The sequence below is a fragment of the Hyalella azteca genome, unplaced genomic scaffold, assembly GCF_000764305.2.
Source record: "Hyalella azteca isolate HAZT.00-mixed unplaced genomic scaffold, Hazt_2.0.2 contig15311, whole genome shotgun sequence".
NCBI lineage: Eukaryota > Metazoa > Arthropoda > Malacostraca > Amphipoda > Hyalellidae > Hyalella > Hyalella azteca.
The window spans coordinates 28,351-49,629 of NW_025945168.1; the positions used below are offsets into that span (position 1 = coordinate 28,351).

The 21,279-nt window shown below is 36.4% G+C and overlaps 1 protein-coding gene across 1 annotated transcript; it reads right to left on the minus strand.

Annotated features, from left to right (window-relative positions):
* Window positions 1–818: 818 nt before the first annotated feature.
* Window positions 819–5,728, minus strand: LOC108674471. Its single transcript, XM_018162424.2, has 3 exons — window positions 5,694–5,728; window positions 3,554–4,008; window positions 819–2,101 (listed from the first exon to the last, which is right to left on the minus strand). Exons 2-3 carry the CDS (start codon window positions 3,907–3,909, stop codon window positions 1,948–1,950), a joined length of 510 nt encoding a protein of 169 aa, XP_018017913.1. The 5' UTR covers window positions 3,910–4,008; window positions 5,694–5,728; the 3' UTR covers window positions 819–1,947.
* Window positions 5,729–21,279: the final 15,551 nt, after the last annotated feature.

Sequence of the window (21,279 nt, forward strand, 5' to 3'; positions counted from 1 at the left end):
TTATAATTTCACTGCTTTACCAAAATTATCAATGTTTTCTCTTAATTGAAAGTAGCAAAAAAAAATATATATATTCTGAGGATCAGAAGATTCTGTGACGATAAGCGGGCATTCTGCATCAGGGTGTGCGTGGGCTAGAATGTGTTTCATAAATGTCGATTTACTGACAAACATTGTTGCTTGTAGCAAATGAGGGATCTTGATACTTACAATCCAAGTACTCCCGACATCATACTGTACAAACGACTTGTACAGTATGATGTCAAGATACACGATATGCTAGATAGTTACGGTAAGCTGTACGTTACAGCGTTCATAATAGAGCTTCGCAATCCAATCCATTTTAAATGTGCAGCTGGAACTTACTCTGGAAAACTGAAGCCACTGCGTTAACCGAATAACCGAACTTGGGTGGGCAAACCGTGTGCAGAGCTTGATGTATTTTAATACACGTCTTGACATTACCTTTAACACAGCGAATGTAAAGCGATGGAAATTAACATAAATATTATATCTGTATAGTATTATTATTTACCACAAATGAATGGGAGGAAATGATAAATACTTTTATTTAAATATTATTGCAAGATTAAATACTTTCAAAAGATGAAAAAATTCTCTTGTCTCAGGCCTCGTAAACTCAGGCTAAATAACGGTTTATTCCAAAGGATAACATGAAGGATACCAAAGGATAACCTACACTCGCATGAAGGATAGTAAACAAGGAACCAAATACCTCAACAGGAGAAATTACGTTGCAGACACAAGGAAATTTTTGCGGTTATTTACAGCTAAGTTTCTGCCACTAAAATTCTTAGAAAAAAAAAACACTTCTCCTTATTCGTTGTTTTTAAATAGAGAAATCGTTAGCAAACCAAATATTTATTAACACTAAATTTTTGACCAACTTAGAAGCGATGTACCATTTTATTATTGGTCAAACAGTCTTACTACAAAGTGCGATGCGTCATTGCATAGCAGTATTTGATAAGATAATATTTAAATAACAATAAATATTAGAGATACATAACAAGTGATTGAAAGTCATTATTAATTTTAATGCTCTGAATATAAGCACAAAGCTTGCGCTCATATGATCTCACTTAATATTATTGAGTGACCCGTGATTAACAGATGTTGAGTTCAAATTCTTAAAGCTCTCAAATAAGTGATAATTCATATCTAGTAACAACTTAAACAATTATTCTATAGAATTAATTATCCAGAGTAGGTGTAATCTAATTATGAAATATATGGGTTTCAGGCAAGTAATCTTTTCAGATTGCTTGCTATAGTGTCCACTATAGCAAGCAATGTGGAAAATTCTTCATTCAGCGTAGAGGGAATAAAATTCGTCAAATGTGTATTGTATCAAAGTTTTAAACTTATCTATTTCAGGAAATTGCCGTATGACAATTCCAGAACAAAAAACGGGCGTGAATTATGATATCATTTACAATTAATAAACAATGGAAGCGCGCACGTAAACCATTTCTTGACAAGTATTTAATTTATAAATAAGTTAGAACCTTCACTATTCATCACCATATCTCATGAATTGGACAACTCCATCTGAAGTGATTCAGTTCGGCTATTGACGCACTTTAATCAGCATAGCCAAATCATCATAGTCGCTGGAATCATATAGCATCATATAGCATGGCCATGGTGAAAGATATTCTTTTCTGCAAGCTCCCTAAAAATGGACTTTGGCTGCAAATAGCAAAAAATATGTATTAAAGGTATGAACATGGAAGCATTGATTTTTTCTGACAAGTTTTATGACTTTTGTTGTTCACCGAGAAATATTTGCATAAATTGAACCTCTTCTTTAAGTACTTGAATGCTCCTATTCAAGCTGAAAGCTTAGGCTCAGAAAATCTGTCACTGTTTAGTAGAATTCAACACTAGCTTTCAGCATTTGCGAAAGCTGCTCGTGATTCGCAGTCACTTGTTACTGGAGAATACATTCTCAAACTTTATTTTTCTTTTGTTTAGGTTTGTTTTGGTTGAGTTTTTCTGGGCTGGGGAGTTGAAGCCCCGGTAGCTCGTGTAGGCGTCCTCGATGCTCTGCAGCACGCTGGCGAAACCTCCCGGGAACCTGTACGGTAAACACAGGTGAGTGTGAAAATTTTAATTTAAAGATTTTTCACTACATGCATTTATTATTATTCATTATATATTTTATTGGTAATATTAATATTATCAATTGTTTTATATTAAATTTATTCATCAATTTCTTGAAAATTTAAAAGTGTAAAAGCACAATAGTTATAGTGAAAGCCACCCGATAAAATTTTGTTTCAAACAAAATTTTATTTTAATATGCGTGAGTTGCTATATACCCGAGATTGAGGTGCGGACATAAAATTATTTGCGCTCCATCTCCATGTTCTGAATATAATAAATATCATATCATAATGAAACCCAAAACTCAAACATGATCGTTAGTATTTAAAAAAATAATCTTCCTATGTTAACTGCTATCACCATCGCTAAACATTTTATGCATATAATTAACATGCGATGGAGGCAATAATTCACATATTGATTGCAGAACATGTTCAATAATGATCCTGATGTGAAAGTGATGTGTGTCTGAGGTACGAATGAGAGACGTACAATTATTAAGCCTAATTAAACCATCTCTGGAATTGCTCCAAACTTTCGCTGGGACTGTCATCAGCCGGGACAATATTGGCGGCATGAAAGTGTTATGGGAAAGCGACTGTAATTTAGTGATGAAGTAGTTTCAGTTTAATCGTCACAAACATGGTTCCTTATATGAATTAAATACGACTTATCTCTGCTTTTTTGGAAGAGGATTAAATTTGTTACCTGATAAGTTGTTAGCCTTGCTTTCTGGAAACATCTGATATGCATCCGATATTATGAATAATTAAACTTCTGCCACTGACACAGAAATACGTTTGGCTTTTAGATTCGAGCAAACAAGTCGTCTAGAGTTAAATAATGTTTTGAATTATGTAACTTCTTTTGACGGACAGCTACTCTTGCTGATTTATCTATCGATAAAAATAAATTTCATCTTTTTATTATGTTTCTAAAAATGTATCATATCAACTAGGCAACATCAATGTAACTCAAGAGTTAGATAAATATAATTTTCAAATATAGTGCGTATATATGTACATATATATTTATAGATATTTTTTATCAAATACATGAAAAATTTTGCTTCAAAATTAGAAACAAATTTAAAGCAATTTTTTCCCCTAGATTGTTTCCTTCACTAGCTGGCTTCAAATTTTCCCGGCAATATTTATTACAAAATGTGATAAAACTCGTCCCATATTTTGGTAAATTTCACTGAATATGGTGATCATCATGTTTATATGTGAATAACTCTTCTTTAATTATTGAAGACAAAAGATTATTAATAAATACTTTTTATACCAGAATAAGTACAATGAAAATTACGCTTAATGTCATGGAAACAGCGGCCATAACTTAATTGGGGATAATGAGTGTGAGTGAATATATCTTCAAATTTTCATAAAATCGATGTCTTTTGCATTAAATTGTGACTCACATTCTCCTCAAGATGGCGTCGGAGTCTATGTCATTGATGACCCTGGAGATGGAGTGCAGCCACCCTCCGGTAGTGCCCCTGTTGGTGCCCTGGTTCACGGCTTTTTCGAAGTTCTTCAGCTCCACCCAGATGGCGATCACTATGGCCAGGATAATGGCCACTATGATCGCCGGTACGACAATGGCAGCGATGGTGATGCCGGCAATTTCACCGCCATTTTTCGTGGAGTCCCAAACTCCCGAGTTCTTGTCGTAGCTATCGTCATCGTAGTTCCAGTTGTCGTACGAGTCTACTTGGTTATCGTCATAGTAGCCACCGTGGTCGCTGGAGGGGTCAGGACTGGCGTAGGATGACATGATAACTTGGCACTCGTGACCAAACTTTTAAGAACTGGAATTTGAAACTGGAAGCGCAGCTCAAAGAATGCTGAGATGTTGACGAACTCGAAGGAACTTCTGTGGAGAATGAAGGTTAGATATGTAAAATGTTTGGAAACACGTGAATTATGAGAGAAAATTTAAAGTATCAAGTTGAATCTATTGCCGTGTGATTGTATGACTGTTGCATTCAGCGTACAATTAAAAAATTCTTCCTGGTCATTGAAAAATTTAATATTTGTTTCTTTACACGCATTCTCGAGAGTTATGGGCTGATAAGTACTGTAGGCAAAAAATTCATTGAGCAAGGTGATGGTTTTTTTGCCTCAAGAAAAACGCAATTCTCTGCATTTCAACAAACAAATTGGCTCTGAAACAGGAGATAACCAGTTTCCAACTAAGCACACTTACGGCTTACAGTCATGATATGTAATTAACATCACATGAAGATCAAGTTTTAAAATTTCAGCGAAATATCGTTACGGATGAGGAACAGTTTACTTCAACGGAAATTCTTGACCTCATATCGGATAAAATCTCGAGCGTTGCTGGTGCCATAGTTTTTGAGGCTTTATCCAAATATTTGCCATATTTGCCACGTCCTCCATTATTCACCTCATGATATGAATTGCATATTATCTCTCTTCAGAAAATATCTTTTCCAGGACACACTGATAGAGCTGGTTGCTGCTTTGGAATAGGGCTAGGTGCTAAAAGCGTCATATATTTCTATTTTAGAATGAAACTCAAAGTTTGCCATATATTTAGACGCGATTCAGCTGTAAATCTATATTAAATGCACCATAGTTTCTTATATTGATTTTTTAGATTAGAGTCTGATGCGGTGGCAGAATAGATAGGTTTGAGATTTCGCATCAGCGAATCGAAATGATTCACAATTTATATTATAATAACATTTTCCTTGGAGATAAGTGGTGAAATTGGTGCAATTGTTATAATTGGCAAAACTAGTGGAATTGACAAAACTAGTGCAACTGTTATAAATGGTGAAACTAATGTAACTGTTTTAAATGGTAAAACTAATGCAACTGTTTAAAATTGCGAAACGGGCGTAACTGTTAAAAGGGTTGAAAATATGGCCACTGGTATAAGTGGCGAAAATGTTGCCACTGTTATATAGGAGGCGAAAATGTTGCCACTGTTACAGGTGGAGACCTATGACTTCGCTCTCGGTTTTAGTTTTTTTTTTTCGTGAGAGAAATTTTTACAATCCGATTTCAGAAAAATAATGCACTGATTCACTTTCTTAGTTTATTTTTGAATCTTTGTTTGCGATGACTCAGGAAATCGTTTTGCGATCGTTTTTTAACACAATGAGTGAACAAGGAGTCAAATAGTACTCGCATAACATGAAAAAGGCCCAAAACGTCCAGAGAGATGTTGGAAAATATGTTTCTGATAATAATTATCGATTATGATTTTGATAATCAAGGATTATTCTCCCCACACCCATCATACTATTCTTCGCGTGTAAATGAATAATATTTTCAATGAGATGTCATTGAGATATCAGAACATTACGTCGGTTTTCCAAACGATTAGTAGAGTTTGATTTACGTCGCGAGAAAAATGTTGTAACCTATACTGTACACGCCAGAAACGAAATGTAACACATACTTCACATGCAAAAAAAAGTTTTAACTTATACTGTACATGCGAGTAACAAGTTGTAACCTATACTATACATGCAAGTAACAAGTTGTTACGAATATGCCTCACGGAATAAAAATTTATCCACCCACCGCGTAGATGTTGCTTTGTCTGTAGCAGACAGCACTGTGCTTTCCATTATCATCGTTCCTTCTCTTAATATACACTAACAAATCCGGCATTATAGCGTTGCCTCACCATTTGCATCACGTCCGACACCACAGCATCATTAATTAGTCCTTTATTTGATATCAGTCACTATGCGGTTGCTTATCCCGGCAATGCGGAGCCTCCGGGACGTTTAGCGAATTGTTTCCTAAGGTATTGGCCGCGTCGAGACGACAAACTTGCGAGCGGGCTAAAACCGACATATTCAGTAGAATGTTATCGCTTCGAAACGTCTTGTATATTTAAGATAACCCTGAAAACAAGTAGCTGTTCCATGAAGGGAAATATTCGGAAGTTTTTTACGAAATTGCAAAATGTTTAAAAATAATTGCACTCGTGAATTTCACGATGGTTCAACAGCCCAGTGAGATTCGAGTTTTTCATAGGTCTTCAATTTCCTTTTGGGCCAATGCAAATAATGTTACTAGGACAGTTAAACGCCATGCGTTTAAATGCATGAACTCTCATTCAGTATAACATGGCTGACTAATTATTTCATAAAATAATAATCTGTTCTAGATTTTATCGAAAATTTAATGATATTTTCTTGTACTGCTTCGAATTACTTACATATCGTTATTACCTGTGTAGCACCTGCAGTCAGCGGCGTGACGACTTTCCACCCAGTGGAAAGAGTTCACCCCTTTGAGTTCACCCAATGCCTTCCTGACATTAAAGCTACAACAAAGCACTTGTTCGCAATATTTAACAAATTTAAGATATGTTCATTTCCCAATAATATGCTATGAATAACGCCCATATATACATCTAATCACCATTAAAATATGATATATGCTTTCGCTGGTATTTCAAAGAAAAACAATGAAAAGAAGGGAATAATAAATCATCGTGTAATTAGTCCACTTATTCTTGCGATAATTAAGAATACAACAATTTTTTTTCGACGAGTCGAACTGTACGTTTTTGCTGACGTTGATGAATTGAAAACATTTTTTCGTGGACATTTTACTGATCTTTCAGATAAGCTGTTGTGTCATCATGAAGTAAAATGAATATTTTCAACGCTTTAAATTGCGATTATGGAATAGCTTAAGTAAAAAATGCCTATGTATTATGGATTCAACTCGAAAAACTGCAACTTGCGATTACTTTGAAATTCCAATGTCTTGACAAAAACAGTATATTCCGTATAACATATGTTATACTGAATAAATAGCTGGAGACTCATACTTGATTATGAGGGCTTCAGCTAGCTATCGCCTGTCTTAATTGTAGCGTCGGGGCACCGTAATACTACCTTAATATCATTAATGTCGTAATATTCAATAAGGAATAACTTGCTGGCGTCGGCGACGGTAGCATCAGAGACTCTGCGACTTGGTGAGCAGGGAAAACATTCCACACTTAGTGGAATGAGCAAAACTTTGTGCAAATAGTGATGTACTTTTTGTTTTGCCTTGTGTGGGTTACTCTGACAAAGTTTTAACCTGGCAGGAGGGTACATCAGTGGTATACGTGCGAAAAATGGGTCACTATTTGGACAACATGATCCAGTAATTTTTCTGTGCACGGCTGTACGACATTCCTTCCGACGAGCGAGGGAACTGCGACTAGGATGTACAGAAGGATGTCTAGGCTCCCCTCTGAGTTCACTCAGTTTAATAATTAGTAAGCAATGTCTGTATGAACGTATGCAGACGGAAGCTGAGTATGAATGTATGAGTTTTTAAACATGAACACCATTAATAGAGTCGAAAACAATCACTCAATAAAAAAAATATTCACTGCATACCATGTGATGTGATATTCGGAATATTACTTGCTTAGAGATTGAAAGAAATCTTCCCTATTTCCCTTGCCTGCGCATAATTTCTTCTAGAATAAGGTAACCTAAAAAGCATAATTAAATGCATGTAGAAGCAGCTATTTAATTCCACATTTTCTTTCAATTTAGCAATTCACAATTTCAGTCGAAAAAGTATTACCCGGCCTGGCATTGAGTTGTATGTTCAGAATTTTTAAAATAACTCTTTTTATAGATTATTCATTGTCCATATAGATTTAACCGTCACGCCAAGCTAAACAGTTCATCTATTCATGTATATTATCACCTAAACACTACTTCATTTATTTCCTTCTAATATGCTCGGCGATTACATTGGTAAAGAAAATATGGACTTTGCAAATCAATATTTGGACGATGTTTATTAATTCTCTTTTCAATAACATGATGCCGAATTTAAATCGCTGGAACAATTTATTTTACTTCTTATTCGAGTGTTTTCGTTATAATGTTCGCTTAATCGTTGCTGTTGCATATTATCAAAAGTACAGAGCCTTGTAACGCTAGTTCTCTCAGTCGTTGCAGCAGCAACAAAATACGTTTATTATACAAATTTGATTAAACTTCTTGGCTAGTGACTTTTTTACAAACAATAAATTCTTCAATTTACCAGCGATTATTTGCTTGTAAAACTACAAAATGTTCGTTCTTATGGTGTTCAATATGAAACATAGATTAATCAAATCAAAGACAATAAAACAATCACCTTTTAAGAAAATAAAATTATCACAACATAATTTGGATAGAAAGCACATATTTAAATTTTTATCATGTGTTGTAGCGAAATTTCGCCAGTCAAAAAAATTTTGACTGTCCCGTAAAAAATATCGTAATGGCTCCTGCACATGTTTACACTTATTTATGGGCGATATAATTACACAAGTAATAACTATATAAGTTATAATAATAATAATTTATAAGGGCGATAAAATTCCACAGGCTTACACCTGTGCAGGAGCATTATGCCTGCGATCGAGGTAGTGAGTCACCTAAAAATCTTAATATTTTTTCAAGCTGTACATGTGTCCAGGCATTTATTATCCACATAACGAAATTTTACGCAAGTTTAGGTGATAGATAAATATGAACAATAAAATCGGTTTGGATGTTTTCATTGATAATCTACTCGAGATTTAACTTATTTAACAACGATCAATTACAACAAGCGTTATGGTCAACCCATCCACCTGCAACATATATGACGTCACATCTCGTGGCGTCATGGTGGAGAGAGGCGTTACAAAATAGTCCCGAAACGGCCATTCATAATTCAAATTTTTACTTGTAATCTAACTTGACTTCAATCTATCACTACATTAGGTATTTAAATTTATGCAACGGACAATTTAATAAAATTAAAGTTTAACATCTTATTTAGTGTTGAAAGTGCTGTCATAAACGGGGGAAAAGAATGAGCGTCACAATAACATAAATTTGTAATAAATATGGGCGATATAATTGATTAGTAATAAAATTTATTAGTAATAGTATAATATATAAGTAATGAATATGGGCGTTGATTAGCAATGCGACGGTGATATAATTCTCAGACCGCGGGCTTATCATTTGAAATAGAACATTGATACTTTTAAAAACATAAATAATAATAAGATAAACTTACTCTTAGCTTTGTGAGATAACAAGTAATAGCAGGAGAAGATTGTTTTTTAAGAGACATTTTAGTAGTGGTAAGAATAAAGACCCCGAAGTACAATGTCAACATGACAACTAATGTAGCAAATTTCTTTCATCAAACGATCAATTGGTTTTCAATTCAATAATGCACATGCTTAAGAAGTTCATTAGAGAAAAGCTCTATAAAGAATCGTTATTGTTCCAAAGATTTTTTTTATTGGCAGAATAATCAAAGATACAATGCCTTGAATCATTCCAGGGTGATGTTACGATTATATTTCAGTATCCCAGGATAAACATGAAACGCGTTTGTAGAAAACGTAAATCAAGACTCTGCAAAAAAGAATAAATTCCCGCGTTTTCTGAACAAGTGACATTGAAATTGAAGCTGTTGTTGGCATTTACTACCAGATGAATTAGCACATTAATCAAATAGTTATCAAATTTATAAATAAGCAGTACGCGGGTGAATGACTCCATTTAACTTTTGTGTACCGGTAATTGTGATTTTTTTTTATCTGAATTCTGAAAACATACCAAAAAACAAAAATGAAGAACTATGAAAATGTTTGTCTCTCTTCGAATTTAAGTTCGAACATAATAGTGTATTTTCTTCCAGTAAATGCCGAATGATTGGTCGTACGGAATGAATGGCGACCCACAGTTTTCATGGTTGAATTAATAACCATGCACAGTTTTACTCTCTGCTCCCAAGGTAAGTAGTGACTTCGTTACTGTAGCGTAGTCGACGTAATTACACCAGGGAAAATCGTCCTGGGCTGCTAAAAACTATGCCACGAAAGTATTGGCATTCGTTAAGAATATTTAGCATGTACATGGTCATGTGCATTATGGATGTCCGGAAGGAATAGAAATGCTTTGAGAACGCATTCCCCGTACGTCCTTAATTGCACATTTGATGATAGGAAAGTCACTACATTTCTCATTATAACTCGAAGAATTCAGCCAGATCGTTTATTTGATTTAGAACTTTAATATGAAATCCATTATCAAAGAATATTTCCAATTATTTAGTGAATATTACTGTTATAAATTTTATTCACTAGAATAGTATGTAAACACATCCTGCTTAGTGGATACGTGTGGAGTTGTACGTGATTTTGTTGAGACGAAACGCTAAGTAAAGCGAATTTGATTTTGTAATTAATTCTTAGAATAAATTATTCCTGAGCTGAAATGTATCTTGTTCTTTAGAGAAATGTTAATGCATAAGCAGAAATTATCAACAGAGTTCTACATTTGCTGGCAAAATCGATAAGCTAAGCGTTGCTGTCGAGATAATGAGTTAGGTCTAACTGGAAAGACGATCGCGTGAAGAAAGCGAGAGACGAGCTTGAAAAACAGAATTTGTGACGAAAAAAAAAGTGGTTCGGTCTCTAGGGAAGGAAGATGGTACACTGTCAAGGGAGACTCAGCTAGGGCATGATTTGGAGAGGTGCTGTGGATAGGAACACGAGGGGATGGGAGGGAGGGTGGATATGGGAAGTTCACGGGGACAATACAGAGGAATTCAGGCGAGCGGATTAGGGAAGCTGAAAGCCCCGGGGGAGGGGGAGAGGGAGACTTGGCCAAGAACGGCGGAAGGAAGTTGAGACGAACAAACGGACGTTCAATACCCGCTGAGCGAAGGTTCTGCTCATCGCGTTACATCAGGCACGACCACATAACATTGCGCCCACCACGTTACAGCGTTTGCTCATCACGTTACATCAGGCACGTCCACATAACATTGCGCCCATGACGCGTTACGTCGTGACGAAGGTTCTGCTCATCACGTTACATCAGGCACGTCCACATAACATTGTGCCCAATACCACGTTATGTCGTGACGACGGCTAAGCTCATCGCGTTACATCAGGCAAAGCCTCGTCACATTGCGCCTATAACGCGTTACGTCGTGACGAAGACTTTGCTCATCGCGTTACATCAGGCATTGCTATCCTTTAACGGAAAGATTTTTTTCTAGTGAAAATCAACTCATTTTTCTCATACACATGTTAGATTTCTAAAAAAAACATCAGAGTGGCATAGGAAGTTACAAAAAAAAAATGTTTAACTCTTAACGATGAGCTGAAGTTAAGCTCCTATATTCATTGCGTTAGAGCGTTTTGCAACTCGAATATCGACCTATCACTATTCTTGCCCTTGAGGAAAACTCCCTATTGCCAGGGATATTTTTTCTCCCATCATTTATCTGAAGAAGCACAAAACAAGCAGGCAGCTGGAGCGCTCAGCTGCTCTCATCACATTCTTCCTAATTACTACAACGATCGCTCTAGAATCGTCCGCATAATTGCTGCAACGTCATAACTTGCACTCTGAGTGCGCGCAACGTTTGTATGTCCAAGTCCTATCAACCGAGACATTGCCATCGCTCAATAAAAATTATTCCTTAGAAAAAATCAGTGCATTAAGTAAGCTTTTCTCGAAGAACAATTTTGTTCACAATTTCACTTTGCGCGTCTGATATCAGGATCGTTCAATCGTTCAAAATAAGAGCCAAAAAACTTGACGGGATCACTCGCTCTTAGACGTTAAAATCCCCCAATCGTTAAATAAAAAAATTTACTGCATTAAAGAATTCTTTTTCCGACAGTTTGAAGCTCCGAAAATACCTAGTGTAATTTTTAAACTTCGTTGCCTTTTTTGTCCCAGTCTTTTGCTACATTTTCTCAAGATGCGAATCGCACGAGAACCACAATCACGTCGTATCTGGTCAATCACAAAAATATCACTCGTGAGATTATCAAACCTTAATCCAATCCTCTAACCCTAATCCAATGTCCTTATCCAGTAGATCTTTCAACCGGGGAACATTGATTCGGTATCAAGTTTTGCGCGTTTGGTGACAATCTGATCGCGTGGTTTATTTTCTGTGGTAAGGTTCAACTTCATCTCGATACAAGAGAATCAGGTTTCAATCGGTCGTGGAAAATTTATCGCGGTTTTCAATAATTCATGGTTTCACGATTCTAAAATTTTAATTTTTTGGAATAATTCTAAATTAAGAATTCCTAAATTTTTCTATCTTCATCGTACATTGGAATAGAATTTGTAGTTTGCCTTTCCGGTTGCGATTGTGATATTATTGACAACCGAGTGTCAACCTATAGTTTTTAAACTATAAAAATTTCGCTCCTATTCCTGGAAGCTTGCGTTCGGCATTGTTTTAACTAATTTTATCTAAAATTTTTAAGTTCAGCGATGAGATGTAATACTTCTCAACACGCATTGGTGTGGCTTTTTGTATAGTCATACTTTCCTTATCTCACATCAATTGAACTTTGAACTAATGAAGCCCATACAATCAAACTTCATAACTAATTCTTCGTGAAATTGATACCAATAAATGCAATCAAATCTCTAATTGCATCATTCTTTAACCAAGCAGTTGCCATGATATCATCACGATGACGTTTATCCTGGCAAGAGAGGCCCAGGAGTAAGGTATAGACGTATAGTTAGTCATCTACCGCTGTCCCCGGCACGGCCTCTCGCCTGGCCGCCCCAGACTGCGAGTCTGGCCCACGATTGCGCAAGCTTTCAGCTGCCAGACCCCTCCGCTGGCCGGGTGCATTTCGTTCCTTCACCTGGCAACAGCCCGCTGGAATCTCACGAGGAAAAGGATTGGATGTTAGATGGAAACATGATATACTAACCTATTATAAGCCTATTTAATGAAGTATCTGCATCTGTTTAGTACGCACGGATATTTGGAATCCTTCTAAACAACAAGCTGTAATTTTGAGTCATCAATTTGCATTCTAAGCTAAGCTATTGACTGTAGTATATAGTATATTGACTGTATATATAGTATCATTATCTACTTAAGTTTACATATACCAGCTGCAAATTTCCATTAAAAATATATCGCGTTTCGAATTTGCTATTCGACATTGATATCGAGTCAGTTCTGCCCACAGAGATTTTTTGGATAATTTATCATCATGAAAATCAAGTTTTCTACATAGTGGCCATCGTACAATATTGATGATGCCGCCGAACTAAAATAACGGCTATTCATCAGTGATGAATACATCGTTGGAATCTCACAAACTTCAGTAATTTTTCAATAATATGACGGTACATATTGAACTGAATGTTGATGTCTCGTGTTGCTGCTGATTCTGTACATAAAAGAAAAAGGACCTGAATTTTAAGGAAAAAAACCCATTTCGTGACTAGCTCGTGATGGTAACAAATTTTTCACCATGAATAAATTACGTGAATACATGATTCAGCTGGTAAAATTTCAACTCTCCATCCAATGTGAAGCAATACAATCCAACGCAATAAGTCTTCTGTTCCGAAAGCCTTTATTATTCTCCCATAAGTTTTATCCAACCTAGAAACATAACATTGCGTTAATTTTATAAGCATTAAGAAAATTGTTTTATTTGATTATATTTATAGCTCATTTTGAGAACAATACATTTTCATCGATAATAAGTTGTTCGAGGGGTTCAAAGGAGATAGAATTTTTTTTACAATATTTTTTTTTTAACAAAATTGATATGCAATTGCTTTTACTGCCTCTTGATGTAGCTTCCTTAAGCCGACTTTTTATAACAACAATCTTGGTCCGGTACTGAATACTATAAGGTCGTTAAAAACTCAGGTATTCCAGCAACCCAGATGTCTCTTATGAAATTAGATCCACCATATTTACTCGTATTATAATCAATCGCCCGATTGATTAAATCAAGCGGGCGATTTATATAATCAAAATGGCGTAAAGATTTATAAAAAAATTTACTAAGTTACTAATGCCCCATGATCAGTACGAGAATATTGTTTAGAGTCAAAGCTATATAGCTGAGAGCTGATCCACTATAAACTCTTCCTCATACATGCCGTTCGTTTATAGTCCAAGGTTAGTGCAACAACGTTGATTTAGGTCGCCTAGTTTGTCAACAGTGACAACAGCCAAAACTTTAATTTTCTCTGAACTTTTGAATAGAATAATGAAGCCTTGGTGTTGTCGAGGCGAAAGATGATGCCTTGATTTTGGATCAAGCAGTGTCAGCACGCGACCTAATAATGCTGATGTAAGCAGAATTTCTCACTATATTTGGGTCATGCTTGAACTTTAAAGCGACTGATGTTTAAATAAATGTAATTTCATGGTGCAATGTAATTTGACTGATGTAAAATATAATTTCATGGTGCTTATAGACAGTTTACTTTCAAACATTTTGATGACAGCAGGCTCAGAAATTCAATTTTTATCACTAATTCAAAAGTGATTGATGATAAATTACAATTGTTAAATGTTCCTGCTAAATATCGTTCCGTACAATACCCAACAATGAATTCGTCACACCTTCGGGAAGGATTTCGCACATGAGATCCTTGGAGCGCGGGAACAAATTCATTTGAATTTAGGGGACAAAAATGCAAACGATCTGCGCGACAGTTCCCTACTCGTACATTAACAATTTGCGTGATTAGCATGAGAAAACTAGCAGCACAAAACACTTATGCAAATCACGCCAGGACGAATCCTTCTCTGAAGAAGAACAAGAATGCGGACCGGATGATTCACGGTCACATCCGCGGACGGAAGGAAAATCAAAATTTACCTGCTAGATTTCACTACCCTCAGAGACTGATGAATTTTTCACTGCCCTTCCAAATGAAAAGATTTGAAATGCAAATCAGGCAAATAAGGAGAAAAACTTGTTTGAATTTCGAGTGGTGGACGGATAAAAATGCCTGACATACTGAGAGTTTTTGTCAATTTTTTTTCTGCGGAAACTGATTTTTTACATATCGCCAAAAAATCTGAACGTTAAAGCATCTGTTTTCAAATTGGACGCCGAGACGGTAGTAATATTTAATAAAATAATTCCAAATAAATTAGCATTATTATATATAGAAATATCTGTAAACATTATTATTATTATTATACAAGTTTCCGGGAATTAAAATTTTCTCATGTTTAATCAGGAGACTAGAAACGGATAACATCAAAGCAACGAACTCGATATTAGGCGAAATTGTTGCGGTTTACGCTCTATCAATGTCAGTGGTACGTTCGCATTCGTGTTGACCAGCACCATTTCTTGACAGGTATTTGTTCCGTTTTTTCTTCGGAGGAAAATTCGTGTTTATCTCCACTATATAGAGATGAGTAGTTATGCTACTCAATCTTACAGGAGTGCAGAAATTAAATTTTTCTTCAGCTGATTTTATCATAATGCCATCGCGCATATAATGAATAATGCCACATATAGTATAAAAACAAATAGGGATATGTAGGCATCTAGGTCGTCGCTAAATTATACGTAATCATACAGGTTACACGATAAGCTCTTGCACATTATCTGTTATCTTGTTTGAATAAGGGTTATTTTCGTATTATCGTGCTTGTTTTGAGTGGAAAGTTGACAAGCAGTACGTGTGAATACATTCTCGTTTCATTACTTTCATCACGAACAACTTATATTTCTCTTGTATTCTCCTTGTGGTTTTTCTTGCTATTACTCTGATTTTGTTCCCTGTATCTCAAAGGTGAAGAATGGCTTACTAAACTTTTATTAATTTTCACAAATTACCTCACTTTTCGTACATATTAGACCAGCTCACTTTCCCCGCACTGATTTCCTGTTCTCGTTGTTATTGGACGTGCACTTTCAGACTTTTCTCGTGCATTTGCTATCTTTAACCTATTCTCTATTTTAGCTTTGCTAGATTATTTATCCTATTTTTTACGCCTATTTTAAATTGTCGTTTTTATTGAACATGCAGGATAAATCAAAACTATTATACTGTTGTATTGTTGTAAGGAAGTCTTTACTCGATTTCCTCTTTCACTTTTCTACGCCCATATTCGATTTGCACTTTTGTATCTCATATAAGGCAATTTTAAATAGTTTTTATTGCACATGCAAGATAATTTAAAACCATTATACCGTTGGATTGTTGTAAGGGAGTTTTTACTCGATTTTCTTTTTCACTTTTCTAAGCCCATCTTCCATTTTCACTTCTGTATCTCATATAACAAAGCAAATTTAAGCTTATTATACTCTTTCTATACTTTCATTCTCCAGAAAGACTTTTTCTCCAGAAAGACTTCTTTTTATTATACTCTTTCTACTTTCATTCTCATTCTGTAGTTGTAAGGGGAGTTTTTGCTCTACGTCCCTCTTTCCCTCTCCTACGTTCCGTTGTGGCTGTTTTTGACCGTAGTAGGCGAGTGTGCGGACGACACAGACGTGCTGGTTCCCTCACCTGCTGCGTCCAGAGCGACAAGTGGGTGGCTTTTGAGCCACAGGAAGTGCCCTAATGATGCTGGCTCTCATCTGAGATTTTATCCTAATGACTTGAGCAGGAAACTGCGGTGCGAGCTTTGCGCTCAGCCACATCTGCGCACACGTGGGAAGTGGCCGCCGAATTGGAGTACGGACCTCAGACTTGTCCTTATACTAGCCAGCGTAAACCAACCTGCATAATGGCTCTTGGCGTCCCGAATACTGGAATGGAGGGAAGAGGGAAATAACGTTTCCGGCTTACAATGTGCCTACAATAATTGTGGCAAACCATAGCGAAGGAGATTCTAAGACTGAGGATCGGAAAACCATGAAATGTTTAGTCTTGAGCTTAGAATTGGTCTGTAATTAGATAAACTTGAATTTTTCCTTTCACAAATATGTTTATGACGGGAAAATTACCGCAACGGGAAGTCTTTGAGCAGAGTGATGCTACTAAAGTCATAATGAAATCATAATAATAACTCTCCCCCCGCATTGGACTGAGAGATATTTATTTCCAAACAATTGAGTTAATTATGAGAATATTATTTTTAATGGTTCTTAGTATGAACGTGGGAAGCTAGGCTATTAGTATTCCAGGAGGCCTGAAATTTCACGAAAGCTTGCCACAAATTTGTTTGTAGTGCAAATTGCGCTAATAATGTTGTCCGAGACAGTAAGTTTTTTAATTTCCGCTACATTTGCTCTATCCTTTCAACACCAAAATAAAACGTTCTTGTAATGAAATCGTGAAGGTCCCACGTGAGTGTCAAGTTCTTATCAACACATTTAAAGCGACCATTTTTGATTAGTTAGTCCAAGAATGGCCATGATTCATTCCGTGTAATTGTATGTATTTCAACTCGTAGTTAAGGTTCCTGTTTGCTTTCCCAACCTCGAAAAGAGATACTGTAGCATGTGAATGTATGCCTTCGACAAATTCAGGCATCAAACTTCCTAAACACTTGAAATAATCTTAGATGAAGGTTAAGCCTTTCATCGGTGCGAAAAATAGAAGTATAGAATTATCTATACGATTAACTATCTAATCGTTTATGTAAACATGCTTATTATGAGGTTTATTAAGACTGTTATGGAGATAGTTTTTACAATTCATGTTTGGTTGTCATACATGAACTGCCATGTATGCGTGTCATACATGAACTGCCATGTATGCGCGTTATTCATGAACTGCCATGTATGTGTGTCACACATGAACTGCCATGCATCCGTGTTATACATGAACTGCCATGCATCCGTGTCATACATGAACTGCCATGCATCCGTGTCACACATGAACTNCATGCATCCGTGTCATACATGAACATGCCATGCATCCGTGTCATACATGAACTGCCATGTATGCGTGTCGTACAAGAACTGAAATAAGTGTATGTCATACACGAGCTACTACAATTCATGGTATGTCTGTACCAAGCTTAAGCTTCATGCGCGACAACGATGTTCAACTCTCGAAACCCATCCTCCAGTTCGCTGGCCAGCCCGCATATCGCTGTTAGAGCCCGCGGATGATGTTATGCCTAAGAACATACCTGTGCAGCCACTCAATCACGCTGTCATGCCAGTACGGCAGAGTGACAGCGCAATCTTGGCCATTGTTTTTGGTAGTGAGGCCTCGCATTTGCTTCTGTTAGCGCCACGTCTACTCAGGTAGCCAATGCTTCACGCTCCACATGAGTTCAAGAAGCGGCTTCTCTCAAAAGCGATGCCTCTAAAGTCCTCAAGCTTCCTCACATGCCAGACATTTTCACGGAAAACTCAAGCCGTCATCCGGAAAAATTGAAAATAAAGGCCCAAGATGGTCCGCACGATACAAACTCATTCCATCCAAGTAGCTGCAGAGAAATTTCGATGCTTCCAAGTGCAAGTCTTTGACAAGTTCTATTCAAAGATGCCTGTGGGATCAAGAGCAGGCTGTTCCTTTCTAAAACGAAGAAAGAGAACCTAATCATACAAGAGATCATTTCTCTTCGGTCTTGAATCAAAAATACTTTTGAAGTTTTTGAGCACCGAGCGTTTGGAATTTGTAAATAGAAGAAATCGGACTCTTTATGATATGTAAACATCACACCGACAGCGAATGGAATTTTCCTCGACGGCTTTTTCGGTGCGACATGATGCCCCGAGCTGATACTGGAAGTAAAATTCATGCTGGGCGATAAGAAGGTTTCGGAATTCGTTTAAATTTGAGACTTGGTCTCACGCAGTGTCTGTTCAAATCAATAATAAAATACCCCTCACTCTTCCTTCTGTAATGGAGTCCAACTGATGCTATAGTTGAGGTTAAAGACTCGCAGTGAAATTTCCGAGTTTTCATTTGTTTATCAATGGTATATGTTTAATATTTATTCGTAACGAAATGCGATAGTTTTTGATCGGAGAATTTATTTTGCGATATAAAAGTTAATCTCTGCTACCGAATAATCTGCTCATGCTTTACTTCATTTCGTGAGGTCAAGACATCTGTGCCCACGTAAAAATCGAGAGAATCTGCACCCACATAAGAATCGTGAGAATCTGCACCCACGTAAGAATCGAGAGAATCTGCACCCACGTAAGAATCGTGAGAATCTGCACCCACGTAAGAATCGAGAGAATCTGCACCCACGTAAGAATCGAGAGAATCTGCACCCACGTAAGAATCGAGAGAATCGTTACCCACGTAAGATAGTCATGCATTTCATCATAACAGAGTTGTGATTTGCTCCTTACGTACAACACCAAATAAAATAAATTTTCGCCGCCCAATCGTACGGATATTCTGAATTGTTGTGGCCATTAGGTTTCTCATTCAAGTTATATCACGCTAAACATGGAAAATTGCTCTGGAGAAAACATTAGTTTATTTTTATAATAAGCAAATCATTTTTAGTTTCTGCATGCAAATAAATAATATTTCATATTGTTCAAAAGGATACACACTTTTTTTTTCCTCGCTGCACGAGAAGAGCGTGGACGCCCTTTCGTTGGGCCAAACTAGGTCAAAATGACCCAATCAAGGGCAAAAAGTGCATCGATATTTGTACAAAGTCTCACTTAGTTATCTGAGTGCGCCGCTATATCGCAGTTGGTTAGGATACAACCTGACGCCACACGATGCACGACTCAGAGGGAACGCATGGAATGCGTGTCGTGTTATGCGAGCCGTCATCTTTCACGTGCTGATATTTTCATCGTAATTTCTTTTCGCGCGCAATTTCTTTTTATTCATGTTCGTTCTTGTGAGGATATTTTCAGCTAAGAGCAGACGTAGCTTGGATGATACTGAATAATCATTCACGCTACTTAATTAAATTTACGAAGAACCTGGCGGAATATATTTCATGAGCCTCCCATGTTTTTCTTGCAGTTACATTAGTGATTTTAAATTATATATTACATAAGTGCAGCAATAAAGTATAAATCAACCTGTTCAATCTTTTGACTTAGAATAGTATGAACATTATTTTATTTCATGTGAAATTAGCAATTCAATTGAAATTCGCGGCCATGGAATTTCTATATCAAATGTTTCAATCAATGGAGCTCGCGATTTCCTACCGTCAATGTCACACGAGTCGCCACGCATCAGATACTTTACTTAACTTGCCACTCGTTACTGAAGAACACATAATAATGGAGAGAACTACGTAATGCAGGGGTTAAATTATCAAACAATAACCACATAATAATTGGGAAAACTACGCTAAGTAGGGGTTAAATTATCAAACAATAACCACATAATAATTGGGAAAACTACGCTAAGTAGGGGTTAAATTATTAAACAATAACCACATAATAATGGGGAGAACTTCGTCATGTTGGTGTTAGATTATCAAACAATAACTACAACTTCAATTTCCGATGCTATGATTATTGTATTAATTTCCAGAATATATTAATTCCAGATTATATGTACAAGGCTGCTCTAATCTCGCACGAAAGTTGTTGTTCAGTTTTATGACAGATCGTTACTATTGAAGAATAATGATGACAAATTTAATCATATTAATCACTTTAAAGGAATTGACGTTAACGCTTGATCCAAATCTGATCTGAAAACCTGAAATAAAATCTATTGCAAAGAATAACTTAGAAACAGTCTATCACTATTACGCATTAGTCCTCAGTTCAGGAGATCAAGTTGTCATACCGCGTAACTCGAGTGCCGGCACCGATGATGAGTCATGCATCGATTGCTGCTGCAGACCAGCTGAGTCGACCTGTATTATGTTACTGAATGATATAAACTGAATGGTATTAATCAGTCAAATTAAAACACTAAATAATACATATATGAAATTTCATTCAAAATTTTTACTCTGGCTGTATAAATCTTCTTGCTTGACAAAAACTGTTTGAGGACAAATTATCTACTTAGCGTCAGCCAAGCTTATTTTGTGTTGTTGAGTATAAACATGGGAATTATAATCAACTCTTATCAAAATGATATAGTCATCATATGCAGGTATGACTTTCACACAGTCACTAATCTACAAATAGGTGACAGTATTTCGTAAAAAGAGAGAAAATCGCTTATAATATACACATTTCGCCATTTACCTAATTTGTAGAATTAGGTACGTTCTATTCTATTTCTAACAGCTAATTCTCAGTAACATTCATTATTCGAGTAAACGATGCTGAAATCAGCCCGAACTTGTCGCACGCAGTAAAATGTTATCCGGTACTCACAACTCTGTTCTCGTCTTAATCTGTTATTGAGCTGAACGTTCCCTCCGCTTCCTCATCATTTGGCCTGTTTACTTCACCTGCCGACCTACTTCCCTCTTACTT